The 26,334-nt window shown below is 41.7% G+C and overlaps 1 protein-coding gene across 2 annotated transcripts in view; it reads right to left on the bottom strand.

Moving 5' to 3' along the window:
* The window catches only part of fut8b (fucosyltransferase 8b (alpha (1,6) fucosyltransferase)), a 110,001-nt gene that overhangs the window by 34,575 nt on the left and 49,092 nt on the right, over window positions 1-26,334 (bottom strand). For both annotated transcript variants that reach the window (XM_088002156.1, XM_088002157.1), the window contains exons 2-4: window positions 17,214-17,795; window positions 5,615-5,733; window positions 4,102-4,264 (exon numbers count right to left, since the gene is read on the bottom strand). In XM_088002156.1, coding sequence (XP_087858282.1) covers window positions 4,102-4,264; window positions 5,615-5,733; window positions 17,214-17,416 — 485 coding nt within the window. In that variant the 5' untranslated portion in view covers window positions 17,417-17,795. The remainder of the gene's footprint in view (window positions 1-4,101; window positions 4,265-5,614; window positions 5,734-17,213; window positions 17,796-26,334) is intronic.

Consider the following 26,334-nt stretch of genomic DNA (forward strand, 5'->3'; position numbering starts at 1 on the left):
TTGGGTGTGTCTAAACCAGCTTTTCACATCCAGAGGAAGGCTTCTTCATAAGTCTTTGCGGAAATGCTCAACCTCTGTCAGACTGGGGATAAAAACAGAGTCAGAGAGCAGCAGCTTTCAAGTCGTCCCAAGCCGGGTCGTTGGGTCAGCTTTGATTTAGGAGCATCAGAGTAAAAAGGGTTTAATAGTAATGAATAATAATCCTTTTCAGATTTTGACTGTAGAAAATTTCTGAAAACCATTTATCATCTTCCTTCCACTTCACAGTCACGTTTCATGTAAAATAAAAATTAAATATATGACGATTTTTGGCTAAAACAAAGTAAATGTGAAACTCTTCAAAGGCATGAAAAGTCTTTAGGTTTCAGTATAAAATTGGTTTCTTGCAGACAATGTGAACCGCACTGGTTCAGTTACAAACTGAAGTCTCATTCTTATAATGGTATTACAGCTCTTAGATCCCCAGGCTTGTTTTAATTAACACTCCTTAATGCTAAGTGATGGTGAGCATGCAGCCAAAGAGTCTCTACGAACACAGAATCACTACACAGTACTTCTATCAGATTTACATACGTTTCTTTGCTTTCCAGCTGTGAACATCAACATTATTTCCATATCCGAAAGGAAGAATGAGCCCAAAAAGCGGCTCTTAATGCAACGACTGATTCCACTGGAAGAGCAGGAAAAAATCCTTTCATACTTCAATTTAAAGAGCTCCGTTTCTGTTTTACTCGGGGAAAACGCTCCAGACCGAGGCTGTACTCGGTGCACAGCATGCCCTATCCTGAGCAGAATGCAAAAGAAGAAGCTGCAACATTTGTTCGTTTTTACCGCTTTTCATTCTCCCACTTCTATTGGTCATGACTTCCTTATCACATGTAAGTTAATGAAGAAAAAAAAAAAAAGAGAGAGAGACGTTGTAAGTAAATGCCAAAAGGATATTTGGCCACATCAGTTACTGTGTGTATGTGATGGTTAATCTCTCTTTTTTGGGGGGGGGAGTACTTAGGCAGCAATGCCTGAGACAATAGGTCCTGTAAACTGCCTCAGGAAGGATTACATCTCGGAATGTGACACCTACTTTTCCTTCTGCAGCTAATTCCAGGTGACTCAGAGGGCGTGTTTGGGATTTTTGTCCTTTGTTGCTCTGTAAGGAGCACGTGCTGCTGAGCAGTGTTAGGATCCAAATCAAGTCCTAACAGAGAAGAAGCAATTTTGGTCGATGATTTCTTTTTTATTATGAATGTGGGAGGTTTTTTTTTTTTTGTCTTTAAATTAAACAGAAACAGAAACTGGTGTTTGGGAGGGTCGTTTTTAAGAAAGACAACACCGTTTAAAAGACATTCTGATTTGGAAAATTGGAGCATTTTGATGCATTTGGTTAAAAAATTTGAGTAAAACTAAAACCATCTGGAAATAAGTGACTTTCCCGCAGGAGAAAAAAAAGCTTCAGATAAAAATGTATGTAATTTAAATGTATTAAATATAAATAATTCATAGTTCCTTTGAAAAAGACACGGCTATCCCCCAATGTTGTTCTTTTTCCACAAAGTACTTTAACAATATATTTAGTTCCATAGAGCTTTGGGATTAAAGAGTGTCTCTGCCGGCACGTTTAAACTATCTTAAGTGTTTAAGCTAAATATAATTTATTCAGGAAAATAAATTATGCAGTTTTCTGTCTATGAAGTAAAACACTGCAAACGTTCTACCTGCATCCGTCAAACTGGCTTCATTCACCTATAGATTTATTCTCTTCTATATTTTTTTGTGATTGAGTAACTGAACTATAGAGGGGGCTATCTTCACATCATGCAGAGGACATTGTCAGAGTAACTACAAGTTTACTTTACGGAAAAAAAAAAGGTCGATATTTTGCATAAATTAAATGTTATGTTATGCTTTTAACCATTTTCTTGTGATGGCTTTTTTTTTTTTTTACTTTCAGACATTTTTAAGCCTTTTATTATCCAATAACCTGTTGATACAGGGATACAAATCCATAGCAGGTTGTTAGTCCCACAAAGTCCTTTTTTCTTCATGGCTGTGACAAGAAAAAGACATCTTTTTTTTTACACTGGCAAAACTCACATCATATATTAAGAGTCTAAAACTCAATTGAAGCAGACACGTTTCTCTAGTTTCAAGGACAACACAATGGCTGTTGTATATTCCTATAGACCTACTTGATGTATTTTATATCAGGATATTATTTGAGACTAGGGCTGTTGTAAACGAATATTTTAGTAATCGAGTAATCTATCGATTATTCTTACGATTAATCGAGTAATCGGATAAAAAAAATTCTAAAATGAAATATTGGTAAATCTGGCATAATACCGGTGTTACTATCAGATATCAATATCAGTCCAATTTTTCATATTTGAGCATCCCTAACAGTTGCTTTATTGTAGTTTAGAAAACTAACCTGTAACAATAATAGCTCACTTTCTAAGTTAACCAGAAGAAAAGTTATAGAAAAATCTGAAATTATATTGAATTTAATAACAAAGAGGCAGGCTCACAAATATGCTTATAAAAAATGTCTACAATCCAGCTTTTAGTTTATGTATTCATCTTCAGTGAGTTTAATAGATTAATTAAACTCACCTTGCCACCTAACCTGTCACGCTTTGGGTTTGAAAATACGGGAAATGCCGCCTGGAGTGGGAGGAGAGGGCGAATGAACGAACGTAAGATGGGGTGGAGGGGAGGAAATAGACCAGCGGACTGACGAACCGTTAGACCGGGGGACGAACACGGGGGGAAGCAATACGGGATATTTACGACACCTTCACTGGTCACACTCAGAAACTCATCTACCAGCCATGTACGATGCGCTCCGCCACCCGTTTCTTCAGACCGGGATATGAAATTTATTGTGCGGTTCGTCGGTAAAGCTACATTTACACGGTAAGTATCAGCTACTCAGCCACCCGCCCTGTTCAGGCTATCCGCTCACCTCAGCGCTCTTCCCGCTGTTCGCTTTCAACCAGCAGCCCCGGAGGAGAAATGCTGCCGTACTCCAGGCATTCCCCCAGTCATTTTAAGGATGCTTATTGGTTCCCCAAAAACGATAAAAAGTCGGGCATTATCATCAATCAATAAAATCCCCACGGGCCAATCTTGAAGATTGGACTTTATGCCGCTGAGACTTAGCTTTTGTCAACAACTCAGAGGCGGAAGTGAGAGCTCCGCGCAACGCAAATGAAGTCCCGGCCGGAACACGGTGCGCTAACTAATAAAACACAAATTAACGAAGCTTCGAGGCAGGTAAATTTTCCTCGAGGAATTTTAGTAATCGAGGTACTCGAATCATTCGAGGAATCGTTTCAGCCCTATTTGAGACAAAACAAAACACTTTCAACATTTATTGCAAACAAATACCTACAAAAAAATGCAATGCGTTTGTTTCAATCACCCACGATTTGATGGAATCATCTGTTGCTGCACTTACAGCAATGAGGATTATAGTGTTTCTGAACGCCGCCTTCAGGGCTCACTGTCCTGCTTTGTTTGAGGTGTTTTCTTGCTGCCACATACCTAACTAAAAATGTAAACAGGCTTCTTTGTGATGGAGAAGAACTCACCCATGTGTAACAGTTTTCAAGCTTTTGAAAAGATTATTAGCGAAACTTATATCCTTGTAGAATTTGTAGAAACAAACTTTGTTGAGCTTTCTCGCACAATGACAATAAAAGAAATTCTGATTCTGATTGTCACGTGTCTTTTTCAGGCTTTTCTTTCAGTGCTGCTCAAGAAAAGCACCTCAACAGCATGATGCTGCCACTACTGTTCTCCACGGCGGGGTTGGTGGCTTTGAGGTGGTGTGAAGTGTTGGATTTACCAACGGCGATATAAAAGAAGAAATTTGTGGGACGTGCTGCTGTAACTAGAGACACCGCGGGCCTCCTCATTAAATGGTTTCAATCTTTCAAATTAGAAATAAATAAAGCAAAGCAAACAATTTGAGGAACACAAACCTAGAGCACTGTGCATTGCTTGAAGGGAGCTGCTCCCTTCAAGCAATGAAGGAGGACTCCTTAAAAGGAGTAAAGAAGTTCCGACTTCGCTAAGTCGGAGGCTGCTGCACATGCTCACCTCTCCTGATGTCCCAGGTCCTGCAGGAGTGTGTCGGCATATTTCTGCCTCTCGTTGCTCTCCACGTTGGAAAGCCTCTTCACCTCGCTCCGCACAAAGTACCAGAACTCCTTGACGCCGTTCTCCACCTTCCTGCGCAGCTCCTCCTGCGTGGGGCCGGGCCCTGCGGGGGAGAACAGGGAGGAGAGGACGGCGGGGTTTTATAACGCTTTGAAGCGGCCGGCGCGATCAAAGACAATTGACCAATAACGCAGACCAAAGAAACGAAATACGCTCTCAAAAGACTCTGATTATAGTGGGTAAATAGCCCCTCGCCAGTGGATGTGCCGACGGGAACTCTGACCCCAGGTGTTAGTTTGGCCTCGTTAGGAAACACTTGATCACTGCTTTTGTGCACAATCTCTCTCATGTTTTTCCACACACAGGAAATGTATACCCCTTTTTGAACCCAGACAATGTGGAGCAGCCAACATGGGCAGGCACTGCATGTGCCTGCCCTGGTTTCTGTTGAGAAAAACAGAATGGAAAAGAACAGAGCAAAGAGAAGAACAGCCTCAAGCAGGAGAAGTCGGAGGTGGTGCTGGAGATGGTAAAGCTCTCTTTTTTTTTTTTTTTCCCCAACCTTCTACCTCAGACACTCTCCTCACTTTACCCGCTCCGCTTGTGGAAAAAAGCTGGAGGGTATTTTTAGCTTTTTCTCCCCCTGCAGCATGATGGAAAAACTGACCCTCCACTGCCCTCTACGCTCACATGTCCTTTTTTATTTTCTCCCCGTCTCTTTTCTTCCCTCTCGGTCTCTTATTTTGCCAGCGGGGGGATTCGCACTGCTCCCACTTCATTCACACGTTTCCCCCCCCGCTCACCTGACAGCTTTCCTGCCCCTTTGACCACTGCTTAGAGTAGAGAGTGCACACATACATACACACACACACACACACACACACACACACACACACACACATAACCCGGCCCCCATTGACGCCGCGGCTCCACCGTCGTCGTCGTCGTCAGGCTGCAGCGGGTTGAACACTGGCCTGAACTGACATCGTCCCTGCAGGCGGAAGCTCACACAAGCAGCTGAGAGGTTTCACACGTCTAGATTTATATCGTGAGCCCACACACACTTACAATTCGCTCAATATGCTCCAAGTTTGTCCCAAACCCACGACTTTGGGTGAGACTATTTTAAGATTCATTGCTCTGCACATTTCTGGACTTTCTCTTCGTTTATACTTTTGAAGGTATAAATGCAAGACTCCAGAATGAATTTAAGGTAGATATTACTGGAAATGGAACCAGCAAACACTGCAGACAAATGAGTGGGTTGGTGATGTAGAGCAAGGTGGGATGAATGGTTGAATGCAGAGTGGAGATAGAGACTGACAGATGGGAATGTGAGAGTACAAGAAAAGGATTGAAGTCTAGAATAAATACTTTTTTTCATATCCAAACTTGGAAAATGCTGACACAAATTTCCAGGGTTTTCCAGACTGCGAAAGACCTTCTTACTTACCATCTCCAGTGAGTTTCTGGAAGCTGTGAATCTTCTGCTTGGCTCTGGTCAGCTGGTCCTCCAGGGAGCGGAGCCGTCCTGCCGCCAGCGACCCGGCTTCTGCTTGACCCTCTGGTATCCTGGAAGGCCCAGAAAGACGTCGGGTGGATTAGGAGATTAGAAGCAGGAAGAGGAGGCAGGAACATGTCAAAAACCCCCGAACGCAATAGTCCAATGCACTGACGGAATAACAAAATAATATTTTTAGGAATGCTCAGTTATCCTCTGAATAACTCTAGATGGATTCCGCAAGGCATCCACTTGCAGACTATTTTAGTCAAAAAACTTTCTTTCTAATTGTCAGTTGTGACTCAGGAGGTAGGCGAAGCGGTAAGGATATCCTGTGGTTTCGTCTGATTCGAGACGTCTCTTGCTTGGGTGACTCTGGTCTCATCTTTCAATTTAAAAGTTGCTGAGAAAACCGAGCTGCGGAGGCTTGCGTCTCACAATGTTCACCGGCGAAACTTCCACAAAATGTAATTTGTTAAAACGCCAGTGTAGACCCCCGAAAGTTGTGGCCCCGTGTGTTAATTTTGAGCCCAAGATTGGGTTCAGAATACAAACCGGATGAATCCACGTTTGTTGGGTTCGACCTATCATCTGCTCCCAAACTCATCCATGAATTACGTCCTGAGAATCTGCTGAATATCCTGTGAACGGAATGGCAATTTGCAGAAAAATGCTACGATTATGTGGAATAATAGGAAAAATATAAACCCAATTATAAACCCAGAGTGTTATTCAGCTGCGACACGACAACGCACCTGATGAGCTCATGAAGTTAAAATTACAATAACAACTATTTCAACTTTTTCTTACTTCAGTTTTACAAGAGTGATGGCTAAATTGAACAAATCTAACGTACTGCGGGGGAAAATAAGTGTTTGATCTGCAGATTTTTATTATATTTTTATGCCTGCTCATGCACAAATTGACAGGTTCAATTTTTTATGATGGCTACATTTTGATAAGTCTGTATTTTATGATGTTTGCAAAAAATCTGAAAAGCATCACTCAAAACTTAGAAATTAATTTGCGAGTCGTTGACATTAACGCGTAGTTAATCCCAAACACAGAAGCCAGAAAACTAGCAGCGCTCCCGTTTTGCAGACAGAAACCGACCAACCAACGGAGCCAGACACGAACTGACAACCAAGAAAACAATCAGCCACACAAGCAACTAACCCTGCAGAACCAAAACCCACGTTATAATCTGAAACATCAAACAATAAATCAACAAATCAGGATCAGGAATCTTGGTGGAAATGTGGCACTTGTTGGTGGGAATATTGGGAAACTATAAGATGATTAGTTGCTCCCAGTCTGGAGTTTACTTTACCTAACACATGTGATTATCAGAAACAATTCATGTCTGAATGCACTTCAAAATAATGAGCCAGTGGCGAATATTGTTTAATCTATTTGTGAAACAAGTCAAAAATACAGAAACAAAGTTTTTGATTGGATCAAAATGATTGCAAATCCAAATCTGCCAGGAGTATGACAAATTATTTTCCAACTTCAGCTCATTTCACCAGCGTTTTTCTTTGTCCATGCTGTTATTGCCGTCATAACGAAGTTTGCAGGAATCGTCCTGAAGATAAAACTTAAGTGAGGCCGGGACAGGATACGTTGTCGCTGAACCATTCAGATGCATGTCTAATACTCTAAAGTCTGAACACAAACAGGGAAGCTTCCAAATGAGATTAATTTCATCCAACATCTTTGCAACACAGAGAAAAGATGCCCTGGAATAATGTGGAAAAACTAAAAGTGACGCATGAAATGTTCACATTCTAAGCCTCAGTCGATACAAGAGTGCCACGGCATTCCAGCTGGTCTTTTATCATCTCCATAGTGCTAAAACAAATAGGAAAACTACTTTTATCACAGATGCCGCATAAAATCACTGCTCCAAGCCCACGAGTGTGATGAGTGGGATCATCTCAAGCTCTTCCACATCATAGACATCTGTGATAAAAAAAAAGGAAGAAAGAAAGAAAGAAAGAAAAAAAAACGTACCGCAGTCATCAAATTCACAAGAGCTGAAAGCTGTTTTTCATTACCGCTGAAAGCTTGTTTGGACAGACGTTCAGTTCAATTAGCCTAATGTACAGTAATAAACTATTTTCATTTGCATATATCTAACTGTATCTGCCGAACTGTTGCATATTTTAAGTGTTTAGTGAATTATATCTGGTTGATAAATGCAAATTTGAATCTGCATTTTCCAACTCCCTCAGTTAACCGTGGATAACTACCTCCCCCCACCCCCCACACACACACCAAAAACACAACTGAGCACTTTGACATCCTTAGAGCACCAAGTTTATATCTAAGGATGTAAACTTCCCCTTCAGTCAAGGGGAAGAAAAATGGCACTAACATGGTAGAAAATCCGCAGTTTTTTTTTTTTTTTCTCCAGCATTGTATTTGCAAACACCCCTGAGCAATAGACATAATAAATCATCAAGGCATGCAAACTCAATTTGCTCCTTCAGTAAAGAACATCAGTCGCCTGCAGGCACAGAGATGAGACTTTTGGAGTTGCAACGGCCCCTCTCGCCACAAAACACTCCCTTCAATGTGCGAGTCTGGTCCCTCGGAAGCCCTTGCCTCCCACTTCACTGACTACTAACTGAGCAATCTACTTCAAGGGCATCCACAGCTGTAGGAAAAAGAGAGCAGAATATTCTACTCAGACGTTATGCAAACCAGCGATGGACAATGATCAACCTTTCATACTTTCCAAGAACAGAGTTTGCCCTTATTGGATTCAGATTTCCTGTCATTATTAGAGCCACGGTGTGTCCGTTACAAGACCCCGAGACGGATCGTTGAAATAAAACCCGGTGACACCTCCTCTCCTCTATTATCTTTTGTACCATACTCAGCTGGGCTTCCCCATAGGCCACACCTTAACATGCTGTTACACCTCAGTACAAAAAGGAAGACTTGCTTCATCACTTCCCAGGGGTTTTAAGTGCTGCTAAAACGGCGACATAAAACAACCTGATCTCTTCTTGAACAAGGCAGAAGAAATAGGCCATAGGAGCACAGGCTAATTAGTGCGAACATCATATATGAGGGTTATCTAGAATACAAATTGCCAGTGCGCTTGTCACAACCCGAGTCATGGAAAACGCACCCAGAACAAGATGTGTCGATATAAAATATATCCAAACACTGAGCTGAATCAAAACTAACAGAATATGCCAGAAAAGGCAAACAGAGAACAACACAAAAAAAAGAGACTACTGAAACCTGAAGGAGAAATTAGACAATGCAGCTGGATTCGACAACATCTAAATAAAACAACACACGAAAGGTAAGAGATGAAAAGAAAACTCAGAGTCAGGAGAAGCAGCACGCAAATACGTGGAGGGATGCGGGGGCATAAAAGACGAGCTCTGAAAGCAGGGGGGAGGACGAGGCCTGCTGCCTCTAAGCGCTGCGTCGGGAAGCATGTAAGGTTCAAATATTTTACTTGAGCTCAGCTGGTGAAACCACTGGCTCCCTCTTCTACACCCAGTGTTCACAGAGTTCACAAGGCGCTCAGAGCCGAGGGACCGAGTTTGAACAGTGGGGGCCCCGAGTGGCAAAACTGCACCTATATTCCTGTGGAAAGACTTAATACGCTCAGGCCGACTTCAAAAGGAAACGTATGTGCTGACCTGAAAAGTCATCCATATGGATGGAGATGTGAAGCATTCTCTGAGGTCTAGATGAAAGAAGGCTACATGGACACCCTATGGCTTCGTACAAAGAACCAACTAGCCTGTGTTTAAACGGGCATACCCATGCATGATCACATTGTGATGCACTTTGCATCACAATGTGCTTAGAGTTCTCACAGGTTCCTCTGATTTACCCACAAACCAATCTTTAGGTGTCATTTGGTGGCGTGCGCTTCTCCACATCCTGCATAGTGCTGTATTTCAGATTCTCTTGATCTCCCAGAACTGGCTAATGTGCAATTACAAGGCCTACACTTCTGTATTTAAAAAGGCATGTCCTTAAATCATTAAATTCTGATGCACTTTGAATTTAAACGGCTCTTTTAAGCAAATGTTTTCTTAGGCTCCTTCCAACTGGTTTATGCACAATTTGGAGGAGTGTTCTTCCCTATATCTGTGACTCTCTTTTCAGGGGAAAAAAAAAATCATTGCATATTCAGTTCTTTGTGCAAGGTGTGGGAATAATGGAGAACAAAAATTATGGATTGTTCATTTTTAGCTGCATGTAAGTATATGTTTGTAGCTGCCAGTGCAGTGCTGAGACACAGTATGAAAGCAGCTGCATAGTCAACAGTGGTTAGATAAAATATTCAGAAAGCAGGCAGTCTGGTGTGTGTGTGTGTGTGTGTGTGTGTGTGCGTGTGTGTGTGTGACGAGGTTGCAGCCTTAGCACCCAGCCTGCATCGCTAGTTCTCTATACAAATTTCCTGATATTCAATTCATACCTTTGTATTCAGGCTACACATCATGCCTGAGCTAACACTGCTGCTAGCATAGTCCTCCACTGATATCCAGCCACCATGAAGAATTAAATCCGACTCAATCCTAAGTTCATGTTTAAAACAAGAAAAAAAAAAAACTTTATTACACAAAACCAGAGTGTCCCGCTTTTTGATGCACCCCAAAACTTCTCTGTAATACTTTGAAAGAAAGTGGGCTTAGCGCCGTGTGAAGGGGGCCTTAGAAAACTGTGTGTTTCATCATTTCTTGATAACTGAGTGCCTTTGCTTGTACCTCAACTCACACCACTTGATTCCAATAAGTCAAATGGGTGGAAAACATCTTGCTTCCCTATGAACACTGAAATTGGTTTTGAAGCCTTAAAGAATCGTTCAGACAGTGGCTTTGTTTTACTTCACTACGCCATCATATGTCAAATCAATTTCAGTTCTTCCTTGCTTTCATGTCTGCGGATTCAAACGTCAACATTCCAAGTAAACCGATTCTGTATACCGCATTCCTGCCTCACATGTCCGCAACGTCTTTAGCTCGCCAGCTCCGCTCTGAGCTCTGCTCGACAGAGACGTCCCGACCACAGACAGTCCCAACAATGAGGCTTATGTGTGCCTGAGCGCGCTCTGCGGACCGACCGGAGTTCAGGTCCCGAAGTGGCGTCAGCTTCTGCAAAAAGGTCAACCCTCGCTCCGACCTCTACTTGAGAAGGCGATGACCTCAACACGCTAAGCTATACAAATGAGTTTTTCGTGGTTAAAATTTACATTCTTATTTGACTTGAAAGACGGAGACCCAAATGAGCGGCAGGTTTCGCGAGACACAATGAAACTGAGAAAAACCCGGGGACACATGAGAGTAATTGAGGTCTAATGGTCAATAACCTATACCATTAAAAGACAATTCCACCGAAGCATGTATAAACAATTTGTTAGAGATGCTCTTTTCTCTTTCAGTGTACATAAATCTGAGTCACATGGGCCTGTGTGTGCGCAAATAATTCCTTGCATCCATTTTAACTCGCAGAACACATTACACGGGGTTTAGAGATCTGCGTCGACTGTAACAGTGCAACGCCACGCATAAATCTCCTTTACCAGCTTGTTTCTGACATTATTGCACAACAGCAAACATTCTGCTGGCCCCGAGGTAAGCTGAAATAACAAATAAAACCGATTAGGGCAATGACTGTGGTCTCTGCAACTCCTCTCATCCCCTCAGATGTCATTTTTCATTTTCTCCTTGCTGCTCTTTACTTAGCGAGGTCCTAACGCCATCCATCATCCTCTCGATTCCCCCTTTCCTCCTAACCGTCCCCCGCACCCTCCTCCGCTCCATCCTTGCATCCCCTCTGTTGGCATGCCACAGGAGGGTGGGGAAGGGGGACATCGATCAGGTCCTCATCACTCACCCCAGCTGTCACTCTTACCCCCTTGCTCCCTCTGGTGTCGCACCATCAGGCTGGCGCGTGTCATCGTCTCTGCGGGAGCAGTGGCTCTGTGCCCGGGGTGACTGACAGCTGCAGAGAGGGCGGAGCCAGACAGGCCGAGCAACTCGACCTCATGCTCACCTCTCATTAATGCTGCCGGGTGATTGGTGGGTTGGCACACCGCCTGTCACTCGCATCACTCAAGAGTGGCCTGATTCATTGGACTGCATCTGTAGGTCAGCCAGGTGAATTTAATTTGAATCCGAGCGTTGACGGACGCTGATTAACCAGACATGACTGTCCTAAGAATTGCGCACGAGGACTAAAGACAGGATGAAGCAAAACAGATTTAATCTGTTTCTGCTTATCCGTCACACTTACATGTTTCAGATGATCAAATAAATTATCACATCACTGAGCTATTGAAACCCAAATTGGACTTATCTAAGAAACTATTAACCCTCAGTTAACGTCACATTTTGGTAAGTTGAGTTCAATATCAGTAGCCTCTCTCTTCTGCCAAATCTCTAAAATATTCCTTTAAGGAAACGTATCTGACAGCATGAAGCAAGCTAAAACTCACCATGTTCTGGTATAAAGAAAGAGGAAAAGTTACCAGGGGAAATTTTTTACAACTTTTTTTGTGTGCATTTCAAAAAACATAATATCTGTGATGATCTGAGACTGATTTGCCGCTTCAGGACCTGAACCGTTTACCCTAACTGAGTGCGGGCTAAGAGCCGTTAGTTTGTAACCTTAAACTCAAGCACACTTTGGTGATGTGAAAGGATAATGACGTGAAGCACACCAGCAGGTGTTCCCCTGAATGAATAAAAAAAAAAAAAGAGAGAGAGAGAGAGAGAGAGAAGGTTTTGGGATAGCCTAGTCAAAGTATGGATGTAGATTTGATTTAATTGCTGTGTCGTTAGTCCTTAAGAAAGCCGTTCATGTTCGAAAACCATCCAAGGTGCCAGAACTCTGTCAGAATTCTGCAAAAATGAGTTGGCCAAATTACCTCCACAGTGATGTAAAAGACTCCCTGCCAACGCTTTAATGGCAGCTGTTGCCGCGGAGGGTGGAACAGTTTTCTCCTTTAAGGGGTAATTACTTTTTGATAAAGGACATCGCTTTTCTTCGCTTAAAAAAATAAAATCATAATTTGAAAACTGCATTTCTCAGTTCAATAAAATGTGTTTATTGAACTGAAAAGCATGACTAACAAAGGTAAAAATGAAGAAATCTGTTGGGGGGGGGGGGGGGGAAGGGGGCCACAAAATTCTTGTCCTGTCAGTGATTTATCAAATTATCTAACTGAAAAACCAACTTGGTGGTAAAAAGAAAATAAAACTAATAAAACATCAGAATCCTGTCAGATATATAATGACTGCACCATGCAGCCTGATAATGCCCAACTCATCTATCTCTTGGTGCTGTGGAGTAATGACACTAAACAAGTTAAATTGTACTCCGATCTATAAATCAGTTTGAATGCAATGAGTTCTTCACAGTGCAAGAACTCAACATGATATGTAATAATGTTACTTTTATGGGCTTAAATTTCTCTGAGGCCACTCGTAAAATATGAGCACACTTGATGCGACGGTTAGGCACTTTGGATGAATTCGTCTTTTTTCATCAGACGTCGGCAGGAAGCTCGCCTCGAATCGACTCTGCTCCTTGTACGAGGCACAGAGATCCGTGTTCTCGTTCCAAATTAGCGGAACGAATGAGCTGCCGAATTAGGTGATCATTGAACTGGCGAGTTGTTACACAGTCGGCCGTTCCGTGACATTCCACTGTCAGCAGTTTGCTGGCGGAGGACGGAGGTGAAGGAGGTTTGAAAAGGCGGAAAATAAGGAGGAGCAGATGCGAAGAGGAGCCAGCGGCAGGGGATGACGGACAGCTCACCAGCAACTCATTTATTTTTTTTAAGCCAATAATACAAGAATAACAGACACTAATGGGGCTCTCATGCAATATTTTTGGAAAAGTATTCAAACTCCTATTTGTATTTTAGTGCGAAAATAGTAGTGCAAATTAAAAAAAAAAAAAAAAAAAAAAGGAGTCATGATTTCTTTTTTTTTTAAACAGTCCACTGTCACCACATGCTTGTCAGGATTCAAAAAAATCTGCTGGATATTCTTCGATAAATCAGTTTGAATAATAAACTAAACTTTACTGCATTGTTTGATAGTGAGGATCAAACAATTAGGCAGTGACTTAGTCATATAAATGATTGAATTAAATATCTTTCCCTAAGGTGCCCTAAAGTGATATTTGTCGCAAACTGCTGCTAGTTAAAAATAAACAACATTTTTTTCTACATAAGACTGAAAAATGTCCACATTTAAAAACATCAATAGAGTAGAGATCAGCTACAAACAAAGAAAACAATGTCTGTCCTCATAAACTGACAGGCAAAGCAAGGAAAGCACTAATTACCCCAGACGGATGTCTGTTGACAGGGTAGACATTAGATGTTCCATCCAAAAATCTATCCTTTATTAAAGACGATCTATGCAGACCATAACATTGAACTCCACTGTCTAGATGCACAAAGTGCTATTTAATAAATGCTGGTTGGAGTGTCACACTGCAGAGATACTTTTCTGCAGCAGAAACGGAGATGTTGTTCAGAGTTGACGGAGCTAAACACAGTCCTGGAAGGTAAACAATTAGAGGCTTCAAACAGCCGGAGCTGGAACCAGAACGGGCTCCAAGCCTGACCCAGCTAGTCCACCCCTGACCCCGCCCCTTCCCGTGCACTCTCCTCTCTCCCTCCTGCCAGCCTGGCAGCACCGAGGCTTTTTGCACATCAGCCGAGATGGGAACTTGCGGGATAGCTCTTTGACTCTTGAAAGGTTTGGCCAAAACAACACATTTTGCCTGTGGGTGGTATTAAAAGTCCCATCCGCATCAATTCCACTCCTGCTAAGCCCCTCCCAATCCTCCGCCAGCAGAGCAAACATCATCTGGGTAGATGACTTTACAATTGGGATTTATTAAAGCATTTTCATATGCTACAGTGGCTCAGTCGCCGTGTTTGAGGATGATTTTATCTAAATCCAGTTGAGAATGGCAGGACTTTCAATTTATGCTCACAGATGCACGCTTTTCAACCTGACAGAGCCTGAGCTATTGCATGAGGAGTAATGGGGGGAAACATTTCAGTTTCTAGATTTTCAAAGCTGGCTGGGCCATACACCAAAGACTTGCAGGTGTATTTGCACCAAAATAGCTCTAACAAGTAACTCAGACTCAGGCAGGCTGAAAACAAATACGAGCAACAATTTTCAGATTTTTTATTTTATTTTAAAACGGCCGCACCATTTTCCTCTTTCACAAAACATTCACTGCTTTCTGTTGCTCTACCACGTAAAATCGAAATTATACACATTGAAGTCTGTGGCTCTGAAGTTAAACAATGTGAAAAAGTTCAACGGTTATGAACAGCCTAACCCCAAGCTTAAAAATATAGAAGGGAATAGAGGCCAAAATAAGCCCTTTTGCTGTAGATAGCTCATAAAGCTTAACCTCAGCAAACCAGCAGTTTCCTTTTGGCTTGCCGTTCTGTGATACTTAGCTTAGTGGGACTTGACAAGGCAACGCTGCACTGCCCCAGTAAACAACTGCAGAGTCCTCAGTCCCAGATCAACATCCTGAACTCAATAACAAGCTGCGAGCACGCAGTGTGTCAGGGACCCATCTGGACATAGACGGAAAGCTGCACTTGTTTTTTTTTTTTTTTCTTCTGTTTTTTTGATGCTGCGAATTCCACCTTTGTTTGTGAGCCAATTCTGAATAATTACAAAAGCAGGGGATTTAATCAAGGACCAGCTGTCTGAAGTAATGCATGTGTTTTGTTTTTTTCATGTTTGTGTGCACCGATGAGGTCCTCGCATCAAAGTGAATCAGAATATCACAGAGGAACAGCTACGGCAACATCTGAAGCTTTCCCTTAAAACTACACACACACACACACACACACACACACACACACACACACACACGCGCACTAACCGCATCTTTCGTAGAAGGAGGCACGCTCGCACACATCCACGTCCAGAACTGGGGTTTGAGTGTTTTGAAAAACGCTGTCAGCATGCGGTGATAAGAGCAGAACCATCTGCCTCACTGTTACGAATAGCTTGAATGTGTGAAAGATGCTGTGCGGTTAATGGACTTGCTATTGTCTTTTAAAATAACAAAATCTGGTGAGACGTGTGACACGCTATCCATCTGTCACACTCAGCATCTATCACACCACTGATTAGCTGCTACAATCGTGGACGTCTGATGAAGCTCCACCACAAGCCACCGACGGCTCCGGGTTTTTGTGATTGGACTGAAAGTGAGGCGACCACATGTGGTGGTTGCAGGACTTTAACAGGTGCATTGTGTCCACTGTTGAGTTTTTTTTTTTTTTTCTCTAAATTTCACCTTGTCAGCTTTAGCACAAACAAAATCCTGGGGGGAATTATGTGGTTTTGGAAAAGCATTTCAAATATTTACAGAGCAGCCAGAGGAAAGATAACGTCCTGCAAACGTCCTCCACTGGATGATCTGCACAGATGCTGTGAAAGCCTCAACTAACTAGACATTTATAGATATAGTGCTTTTACAGATTTTTACCATAGTTCTTCCAACAATGTTTCTATTCTAATGTTCTACATATTAGGGCTGAAAAAAGGAGCCAATGTGGAAAAAAAGCTAAATGTAGAAAACAACATAGACCCAATGTTTCTTAACTTTAACAAATTTCAATCCTCAGTCTCCACAGCTGTGCATCAGGTCATTTTTAGCCATTTGTTTCTGCGCAGCTCTCTTATGGACCCCACCATGCCCTTTTAATCAGGTTGAGGCCTGACAGGACGAGTGGAACATCTTGATTTTTCCCCATTTCAGCCACTCAGTTGTAGATTTGTTGCTGTGTTTGTTGTCGATCTATACATTTAAACAGAACTCAATCAGTAGGACAGATGAACTTGCATTTAACTCTTGACCCGGGTTCTGTAGATGCAAACCAAGCCAAACTAACAGTCGGTTATAGCACAATGTCTCCATTTTGGTTCACTGATATAACATTTTGCTAACTAATCCACTGCTACCATATTCTTTCAGAGAGAATAGTCTTATCTAAACAAGTTGTAATTTATAAGTCTACTTCTTGGTACTAGCATAAACTTTGAACATTAGACAGACTTATGTTTCCATCTACTGTTCGGTTATTATGCACAAAGAGCAGATTTCTCTACCTGTTGTCTAAGCTAGGTTTGTTAGCATGAATGCTGGAAACTACACAAGTAGCTAACCCATTAATTTAATAGCAGTAGCCAATGTAAAACACAGATATCTAAAATAAAATTGTATTTAGTACAGAAAGCATTTATAGTAACTAGTTTGACTACCAACATGGTAGCTAGTTCAGTTGTTCCTTTTTTTCTTTGAATTTATTATTTTAAGCATCTCACCACCAAGCAGTGTTGTCTGCAGGTGAGGTAACTCTGCAAGGACAACATCTTAATTCAATTAATTTGTAGATTATATTATAAAGAAGACATGATTAATAAAGGACTTATCTAAGAGCAAACAAGAGCAACAATTAGAAACCAAAAAGTGTTTGGTGCCGCAGATAAATCTGTCGATTTGAACATTTTGTTACCTGAGAGATTCTGCCATGCGCCGCAGGTCTTCATTCTGCTGCTTAAGCCGCTCGAGCTTGGCCAAAATCTTGGAGAGTTCCCTGCTGGACCGCTCCGGATGCTCGCTGTCCCTCACCAAGTGGCCACCGATGTAGAAGAGGAGAGTGCCCCAGGCCAGCAGCACCAGGGTAATCCACCGCCAAGAGCCTGCCCAGGGCCTCATGCTTCCACCACGCCCACCGAAAATGTCCTGTGGTGTGCCCGTCCGCCCGTCGATCCACCAGCCGGCCGGCCTGCCTGGATGCGCACGCAAGCTGTGTGCTCCGTCACCAGAAATGCCACCGCGCTAATCTTGGCACTGGCATCTTTGCAAGGATGACAAACGGCAGATAAGTGGGAGATGTGCGCCTCTGTGGCTCAGGATTATCTATGTAAAGGCAAACGGTGCTTCTCCAGTGATCAGCCAGTCTTTCCTGTGTGCTAAAGCATGACGGCCCGATTAGTGGCTTCACCTCTCCCCCGGCTCGGCGCTGACCGGCTTATCCAAGAGTGCTGCGCTGTGTCCGTCCAGTCCCACCGGATTCTTTTATTCAAGTTGCATTCTGCGGAAACAAAGAAAAAAAAAAAAAAAAGGAGTTAGCCGGGGTCACGTGTGGTTAACGCTGATATGCAAACAAGCTCATTAATTATTTTTTTGATTTGCAAATATGTCCTGAGGCAAACAGAAGCACTTTTTAGGATTGGCGAAAAGCAACAATACAACCGAAGTGGAAAGCCCGAGAAAGACTAGCAGAAGACAGAGCAGCCCTGGATGCTGCTGACTGGCCCCGACAGAAACCTGTCTCAGCAGCCCACAGGATTGATCAGCATGACACTGCAATTTGCATTTACACAGTGATGTGCAGTCCCTAAGCTGAGCTGCACTTCTGTAGAGACAGGACACGGATGTTCCACTCTCTGCGTCTAGTCTGTTCGCGCATTATGTACACGCTTGTACACATCCACAATGAACTCAGCATGCACACATACACAAGCAAGGACACTAAAAGATTCAGTTTTTTTTTTTTTTTTTATTCAGTCCAGTCGCCACACATTCACCCCGTCTTCTCCCTCAAGGGTTGAGGCTTTAACCCTCAGTTAAAGCACAACCTTTGCTAAATTATTCAGAAAAAGAATTAGAGGCGCTTTTCCTGGACGATCTCCGGTTTTCTGATGTGCAAATTCACACCATAACAACAAATAAAAGAAGGGAATGCATCGCAGGGTCCTCGATGGATATGGGAGTTATGAGTCCTAAAGCATTAAATATGATCAACGCCTCTATTTTTCCAGGATTGCGCCACCAATAGCAGCACCATGTGGGAGTAGCTTTTTTTACATTAGTTCTGATTTGTTCTCTTTGTGGACTTTTGTGCATAACTGATTTGGTTGAATGTTTTGCCGATTATTCCCTCTGGTTTTGGAGGTTGTGCAGCAGGAAGGATTTTTTTGCTGTTACTTTTTTTTTTTTTTTTTTTAACTTTCAGACAGTTGCTATAATGAGTAACCGTGGCAACAAGGTGCTGTTTTCAAAACTAGAACCGGCTGATTAGCTTGACAAAAACTCAAATAATACCTGAGCTGTGACCCAAAATCTTGCAGGCTTTTTGGATGTGAAGCGGGACCAAAGAGCAGAGAGAAATCTCTTTCATCCGTCATGATGGGCGAGGATCATGACCACAACTCAAACGTCTTTCTGTACATATGGCCAGAAAGGGATTTAAAGAGGAGCGGCAAAAGCAAATGAGGTGGATTAGCAGTGCTTTCCAACAACCAATGATGCCATGCAGGACATGTTACTGTGAAATGTCGTCTTTGCTGCAAGGAAAAGCATGTTAGAAGTCAGAAGGTTATTCAGATTTATTTTATCCTTGGGATAAAATTACATTTTTGTTTTATTGAATCTTTACACATTTCCCTAAGTTTTAGCTTATTGTTAACAAACCACCAATTGGTTAATGCATTAAGAGAAGGAAAACAGTGATAGTTTAGAATTTTGGTACATTTAATTAACTGTTTTCTTGTTTGTTTGTTTTTTGTAAATTATCGTTAATTCGAGACTTATCAAATAAAAAATGTCCAATTCTGGTCACTGCCCTATATCTGGAGTAAAAAGTTTTCCCAATAAGCTCTGTGACAGATTGAACCTGTCTCAAGGTGATTCAGCGAACTACCAGAGAAGAGAAACAACCAGAAAAAAAAAAAAAAAACCTGGATCACCTCTTTCCTTCATCCCAAAGCAGCAGAGAAGATGGGGATGGATGCGTGCTGAGTTTATGAAGCAGCCTTCGCTGTCAACTCCCAAACAAAGCCCTGTCATGTCACCGAGACCAGACCTGTGACAGGATGAAGACTGGCAGATATGTGCATGCGTGTGCAAGTCATCTACATGTGTGCCATCATAACAGCGAGCTGGAATAATGCCAAACATCCTAGATGTTCCATGAGTGGCACTGGTTGGGATGGGCTTGATTGGCATGCTGCAGCCTCTCTTGTGTTTCCATCTGAGCTGCAGAAACCGAGTAGAAATGTTCCTGCTGGGGTTCTTGCGGGAGCGAGGAAACGAGTCAGCGGTGGCTCGTGTTTACAGCAGTGGTAAAGTTGATATGTAGGACATAAACGGTGGCATGCTGTAATATTTTAGGGTGTGTTCAGGCAACGGGGGCACAAACTTCCCCAGTAAAGCAGAGAGGTGCAGACTTCTGATTGAACGACGTAGGAATACCGAAATCTGTGAAGAAGTTAGCAACAGTTACGGTTCCGCCTAACCTGGGCTGGCATGCGAGAAGCTCCTTTTTATGCATGCAGCGCAACAAAGTGCTGAGCAGTTTTTTATTATGGAAAATAAGAGGTGCGTGAGGATAGCACTCTGCTAGATAATGCATGATTGGGACTTCACTAAAAGCCAGGCTGGATAAACCCTCGTCTCTGTGTTTGAGGAACCATAAATGGGGTTTGGGCGCGGCAGACTAAAACGGACACATCTGAAGCTTCTCGATGTTTAAATCGGACTTGACAAGATTTTGCGATTAATTTTAACCTACTTGTGAAGCTCGTACTAATAAATGAAAACAGACACTAAATGGTTCAATGGAGAGGATATCGATGTCACAGAATATATTGTGAATAAAGGTATTTATTTTCAAGGCAAGTTGAAAGTGCAGTCACTGCAATAGGAGACAAAAAGGATCATTTTTTCATACGCAACTGTTTTTGCACTAGAGGCAAACAGGACCTAATTATTCAACCACTTGACTGGAGAGCTTATTGTTGCTAGGTAACAAATAACTTCTTCAGTGGCCTCTAATATCAGCTCCTTTTTCTTTCCATGGTTTCATAGTGTTGGCAGATTCAAACTCCTCGATTCTGATTGGTCAGGGAAATGGAGCAGTTAATGACAAGGTCGGTGTTCCAATAACTTTGAAACTGAACGATCTGGGACCGCAAGGGGTCCGCTGTATCCCACGAGCCTCTATGTGACGATGACATTGAATGCTGTCAACCTTAAATGTCATAAAAGTCATAAGCAAAGAGACTCAGTCAGCACCAAAAAAAAAAAAAAAAAAAAAAAAAATAGCACTACTTTGTAAAGTTTTGCTATCTTCCAACACAGCTGTTTTTCATCTTGTCTTTTTGCTTCAGTTATTAAAGTATTTCTGGTTTTACTTCAGCTTTGGTTTCTAAGAGATGACACACGTTTTCTGTTGCTATGGCATTGCGGCTTAAAGTTTAAAAATAAGTAAACGAGGGCTTGAATAAAATAGTTCATAAAGTTACTTGATCAACATTCTTGTGATCCGACAGCCTGCTTGCAGCGAAGCAATTCTTGAATGTTCCTTAATTGCAGCTCTACTTATATTCTTATTTCCATTGTGTGTAGTGTTGTAACCAGTCGTAAAAAAAAATAAAAAATAAAGAAATGAGATTAACAGTAAAAAAAACAACAACAACAAAAAAAAAAAAAACGTAATATTTTGTGGCGACTTAAGTTTTAGGAAAACAAGCTATTTGTCTCCTTGAGGCAGAAATCTCGCATTTTTATATTTAGTCATCTCTCGGCTGTTCCATTGATAAATACCCTGTGGAAAGTATCAAACATAGCTTGTGACTTTCACCAAAGTCTGTGAATTTTTAAAAAAAAATTTTCATTCCTTAAAAAGTTTGAATTCTTGGAGATACTGAGTTTCTGTATGACTGCAACAAATTGCAAATACTGTGATCTGAACCCATCCAAGCATTAAACAGATGCTTAGAACAAATCGATATGTGGATGTGCCATAACTTTCTCCAACTACCAATAAGCTTGATTGATTGATATTTTATCCTTCAAAACCGTTAAATTGAGTATTTACTGACACCAGGTGGCAAAGTATTAATATATTACCGCTAGGACGGTAATTTATTTGGCAATCCTTGTTGTTTAAGGCCGAATAAAACATCCTAGTATTTAGAGCAGGTCAGGTCATGAAGGAACTACTACTGCACAATAGCAGACCTCAAGCAATTTCTTATAAAATCCTTTTAGCAGTGACAGAAGTAATGATTTTTCCCCCAGTAGCTGGATAAACCGCTCATTACCCGAGTCCTCTGTTTGCCGCGAACCCAAAGGAGAAAGGCATAAACACTTTTTAATTATTTGCTTACTGTCGCAATTCATATAGTTATCGCAACATTCATCAGTGTTATCGAGTGTCGCTTGTTTCTAAAATAGCGCGCGGCTCTAATTCCTGCCCAACAGTAAAATGAAAATCACAACAGACATTCCTGACACAGCATATCTGGTCAGTCTATATTGCCAATTCCGGTCAAAAACTGTACGAGTAGATTGAACGATGTAATCACTTTGCTTGAGTTTACAAAGACGGCAGGCAGAACATGACCATGACCACGTTCAATGAGACTCCGGTAAATAAACATACTCTGCTCAGAATGTGTGAAACCTGCAGGTTTGCGTGTTGATTCAGTGACTAAAATGAAAGCCGTTCGCACCAACTGAACATTGGGACAATTATCAAATCCAGTCGGTGGCTTCAGAAAACGAGCAGAAAGGCTTCTATAGTTCCTTTTCATCGTGCCTTTCAGCTCGGCTTTGGCTTTGATGTAGTGACACAGGAGAGGGGAAAACGCATTATAAAGTTTCAGATAGCCTGGTTTTTATAATTAAAAGAATGAAGCGACGTCTATTGAGTCCTCTGTCCGCAGAAAGTAACCCGATTAAAGAGAAAATGTTGCTCTGCCATGATACTCCGCCACAATTTGTTCCGCTGATGAAAATCTGCCAGAGTAATATTCCACTGAAGATTTGAGCAATTTCAGAACCCTCTCACATCTGCCCTTCAGTCAAACGAACAGAAGGGTATACATTATTAATGGAAATGATAATAATGCCATTTAAATAAATAAGAGTTTCCCCACTGTGGGACAATTATGCAAGTTGGACGGTGCGACAGACTTGCTGACCGAGGGATTTTTGAAAAGTTTTCTCCTTTATTCCCTTAAATCCTGCAGCCTCAAAGTAAAGCGGAGACATGAACGCCAGCTCTTAGCGGTAATGGGCAGGATGAGCTACGCGTCCCATTAAACATACAGCCTTGCTGCTTTATAAATGGATATGATAAGTGGGCAACCGTTGTCTGCACCTGCTACACCCGAGCTTACCAAAGCTCTCTCTTCACCTTGAATTTTCGATAACATTATGTTCCCGTTATGGTCTGAGCTGCTGAGGTGTGAGTGACCCCGTAGGGCGGACTCTTGGCGCCGTCACAAAACGTAGCTGAGCAGGAGCAACTTGAAGAGGCCTGGGGGTCAGTGGGACTGACCTGCTTTTGGGTCTGTTGGTGAATTTTTGTGTGTGTAGACTGAGGGCATAGTAGCGGTCATTTATCTGCAGACCCCGGTCTCCAGACAATAAGAACGGCGATGAGGTTCACTACTGAATTATGCATGCAGCCCAGCTTACGGCGGCTTCTTTTACACCAACACAGCAACTCAGCTCCGAGGACAATGTGGAGTTTGTCCCCCATATTGGACGTTTTATAAAGAAGCGTCTTAAACGATATAGGAACGCCTCTTAAAACATTCTGAATCGCATATACACAGCATGTACTCACTTCTCATTTCTGCTTGTTCAGAGGATTATATATAAACTGTATGTGCGTTGCTACTGGCAACCCCAAGGGGTTACGTAGCATGATGTGATGCATGTCATGGCATATAACATGGTGGAGGAGAGGTATGATGTGCTTGGAAAAACAGGTGCGAGATCTGGAAATGAAGGCGGAACAGTCTTGGGGGAAGAAAGACCAAAGAGCCTTTTCACACAAACTTACACATATAAGCGACACTTAAATATTTATATGAAATATAAAACCCAATGTGAGCCCCGAATGAGGAGCAGATGGGTTTTTGCTGATAGCGTCAAAGTATTCCAAACAATCTAGATTTTTCCAGCACAGCACATCATCGGTTTGAGACGTTTGATGGTCCTTATCAGTTTATGAGGTACAATGTGGGGGAATTTCTGTTTGGACTACAGAGACAAAACATTAACAACAAAAATGCCAACCCTGGCGGCAGTTTTTATCTATAATATATCCTGTAATGGTCTTTGCTGAGCAGGCGTTTCCTTTTTTTTTTTTTTTTTGGGACAAACAGACATCTCTGTTGCCATTAAGCTACAGTGATTACTTATAGCCTCATAACTGGCAGCAAAATCTCCACAGTCCCTCCTGGCATAAATCTTCAGTTCAGCAACCTTCTGTTCTTGGAGTATTTATTCTAAAGGCCAATTTAAGTAGTTTTAGACACACAATGGGGACAACTTTTCAACTGAGATGGTTTGAGTTATGTTATATAAAATACTAAAGTCAAAAAGGGATCTTATTTAAAAGACGAAGGGAAAAAGAGACTCCATGTTAATGCAGGACAGTACTGAGCCCTGCCTTCCTCATTTAATATATTAATGTATATTTCATATATTTTAGCAAAGTATGCCATGTTATGTTTGTCTACTGGTTCCACCAATGGTAAGGCTCCACTTGGACTAAACTGTGGTGTTTAGTCGTTGTTCTACAGTGGCAGGTGTGGTGCTGAAAGCTGGGAGGTCATGGCTGAACTTAAATCATATGAATCAAACATTTCCTGAATTAAAAACTCCAATCCTCTCACATAACGTTCATTTCATGACAATTTTTTAGTTGCTTCTATTAGCTTTTTGAATATGTGTGCATTTTGCTTATTTATTCACTGTTGATTGAATAATTTTTTAGTTTATTGTCTCTTGTTCCTACTAAGAGACGAGATGAACCTCTGAGTTGATTGTGAATGTTTTATAGCCTAAAAAAATACAGATACTGCAAATATGAAAATAAACATTTCCACCTACATTATGCTTTTTAGCAGAATATGAATCTGATATATTTATAAACATTATTATAAATGTAACAAAGCCTATAATTCTTAACAAATCAATGTTTTTTTCCCCACATTTTTGCTTCCATCAGAGAATAAAAATGCTATCCGAGTGCAACTTTTTAGTAAATACGAATGCAAGAAACTGTGTGACTCACTCCGCAGCAGAACGTTACCCCTCCCAGCGCTGCTTTTCAATACTGGTTCTGTACCAAAATGCAGAGGCACCCATTGCTTTGTGGGGTGCCCCCGGAGTTTTACATGCAAGTGTGTGCCACACAGAGAGAGAAAGTGTGTGTGTGTGTGTGTGTGTGTGTGTGTGTGTGTGTGTGCGTGTGTGTGTGTGTGGGAGTGGGAGAAGCAAAAGGCTGGCTACAGCTGACTGCATCCGCAGACATTCAGGCATCCACCCTCACACATCGGAGAGCGGTAAATATTTCATGAGCTGCTGTTTACTTCACAACATTTCTAAGCCGAATGTGCAGTAGTCCATTAACTTAAGCTAAAAGGCGGAGAGAAAGCCGGGCACGAGGACAAGCATGGGGGGAAATGGGAGAAAATGGATTGATGGAAAGCCGGGGGACTAAAGGGCACGGCGGCCAAATAAATGCAATGAATTTTAATATACACATATGGAAGGAGAGACCCACAGCAAACGTATTATACACAGCGGTCATGTCCTCAGTGGGAGTTTATTATGCAGCCATTTTATAATTGCGCACAAATTACAGTACACATTGCTTACATTTACAGACTGATTAAAATATTGCATTATTTTATTTCTTTCCATGTCACAATTTAGGATGTGATGAATTAGTCATTTGTTGTGTAGTAGATGGTTTGCTGGGAAATCTGGAGTGCAACAGTAACCCAATGATTCAAACCTCAAAATAAATATGTTTTTCTACACGTTTTTCCAGTTTTATTTAATTTAATAAAAACAACAATTGCCCATTTTCAGTCTTCGTCCCTCAGCTGTGTGCAATCAATTTTATAAATCAATATAGGTTTTAAATAGGAGCTTAATCTGATAAGGTTTCAGATAAAGCTCCTGATTATTTTTAACTTATTTTAAAACTCTTAAACTCAGGATTTAACATTTTGTTTGAGTACTGCCTGGGATTTTTTATCAACCTAAATCCTGGCAAGCTAATTTGAGTGTCCAATTTTTAAAAGCCACAGTCTACATGTGTGTGGAAGTTTGCAAAACTCATCATAAGCCTTCCACTTTATTTTGTTGATCAAAGAAATCAAGGTATTCTCTAACAGTTTTCTGTAGACGCTTTGTCGCCATATAATAACTGAAACTGCACTGAAGTATTTTAGAACCCCAAGTATCAACAAGTCATATGAAAATGGAGGGGAAACATGATGGAGTAAAAGCATCATCTGAAGAATAACAGTTCCAGTCAGGTATTCCTTTTCATTATTGGTTTCGACTTGCTTATTCTTAAATTGGAAGAGAAGGAACAATTAATGACTGATCAGGGCATCCATAGTTTTTTATGCAGTGGCAAGAAAAGACTCTACCACGTTAAGTATGTAGGCCAATGTTCAATGACATGGACCCAAGAGCTCCACTGCTTGGCCAGCCAGCAAATTCCTCAAACGGCCCCAAATGATTTAGTGGCCCACTTAAACAACTGACCCAAAATGTTTCTGCAGAAAAAAGAAAAAAAGCAACAAATGGGC

Source organism: Poecilia mexicana, unplaced genomic scaffold, assembly GCF_051168715.1.
Source record: "Poecilia mexicana isolate PSO_F unplaced genomic scaffold, ASM5116871v1 scaffold_21, whole genome shotgun sequence".
NCBI lineage: Eukaryota > Metazoa > Chordata > Actinopteri > Cyprinodontiformes > Poeciliidae > Poecilia > Poecilia mexicana.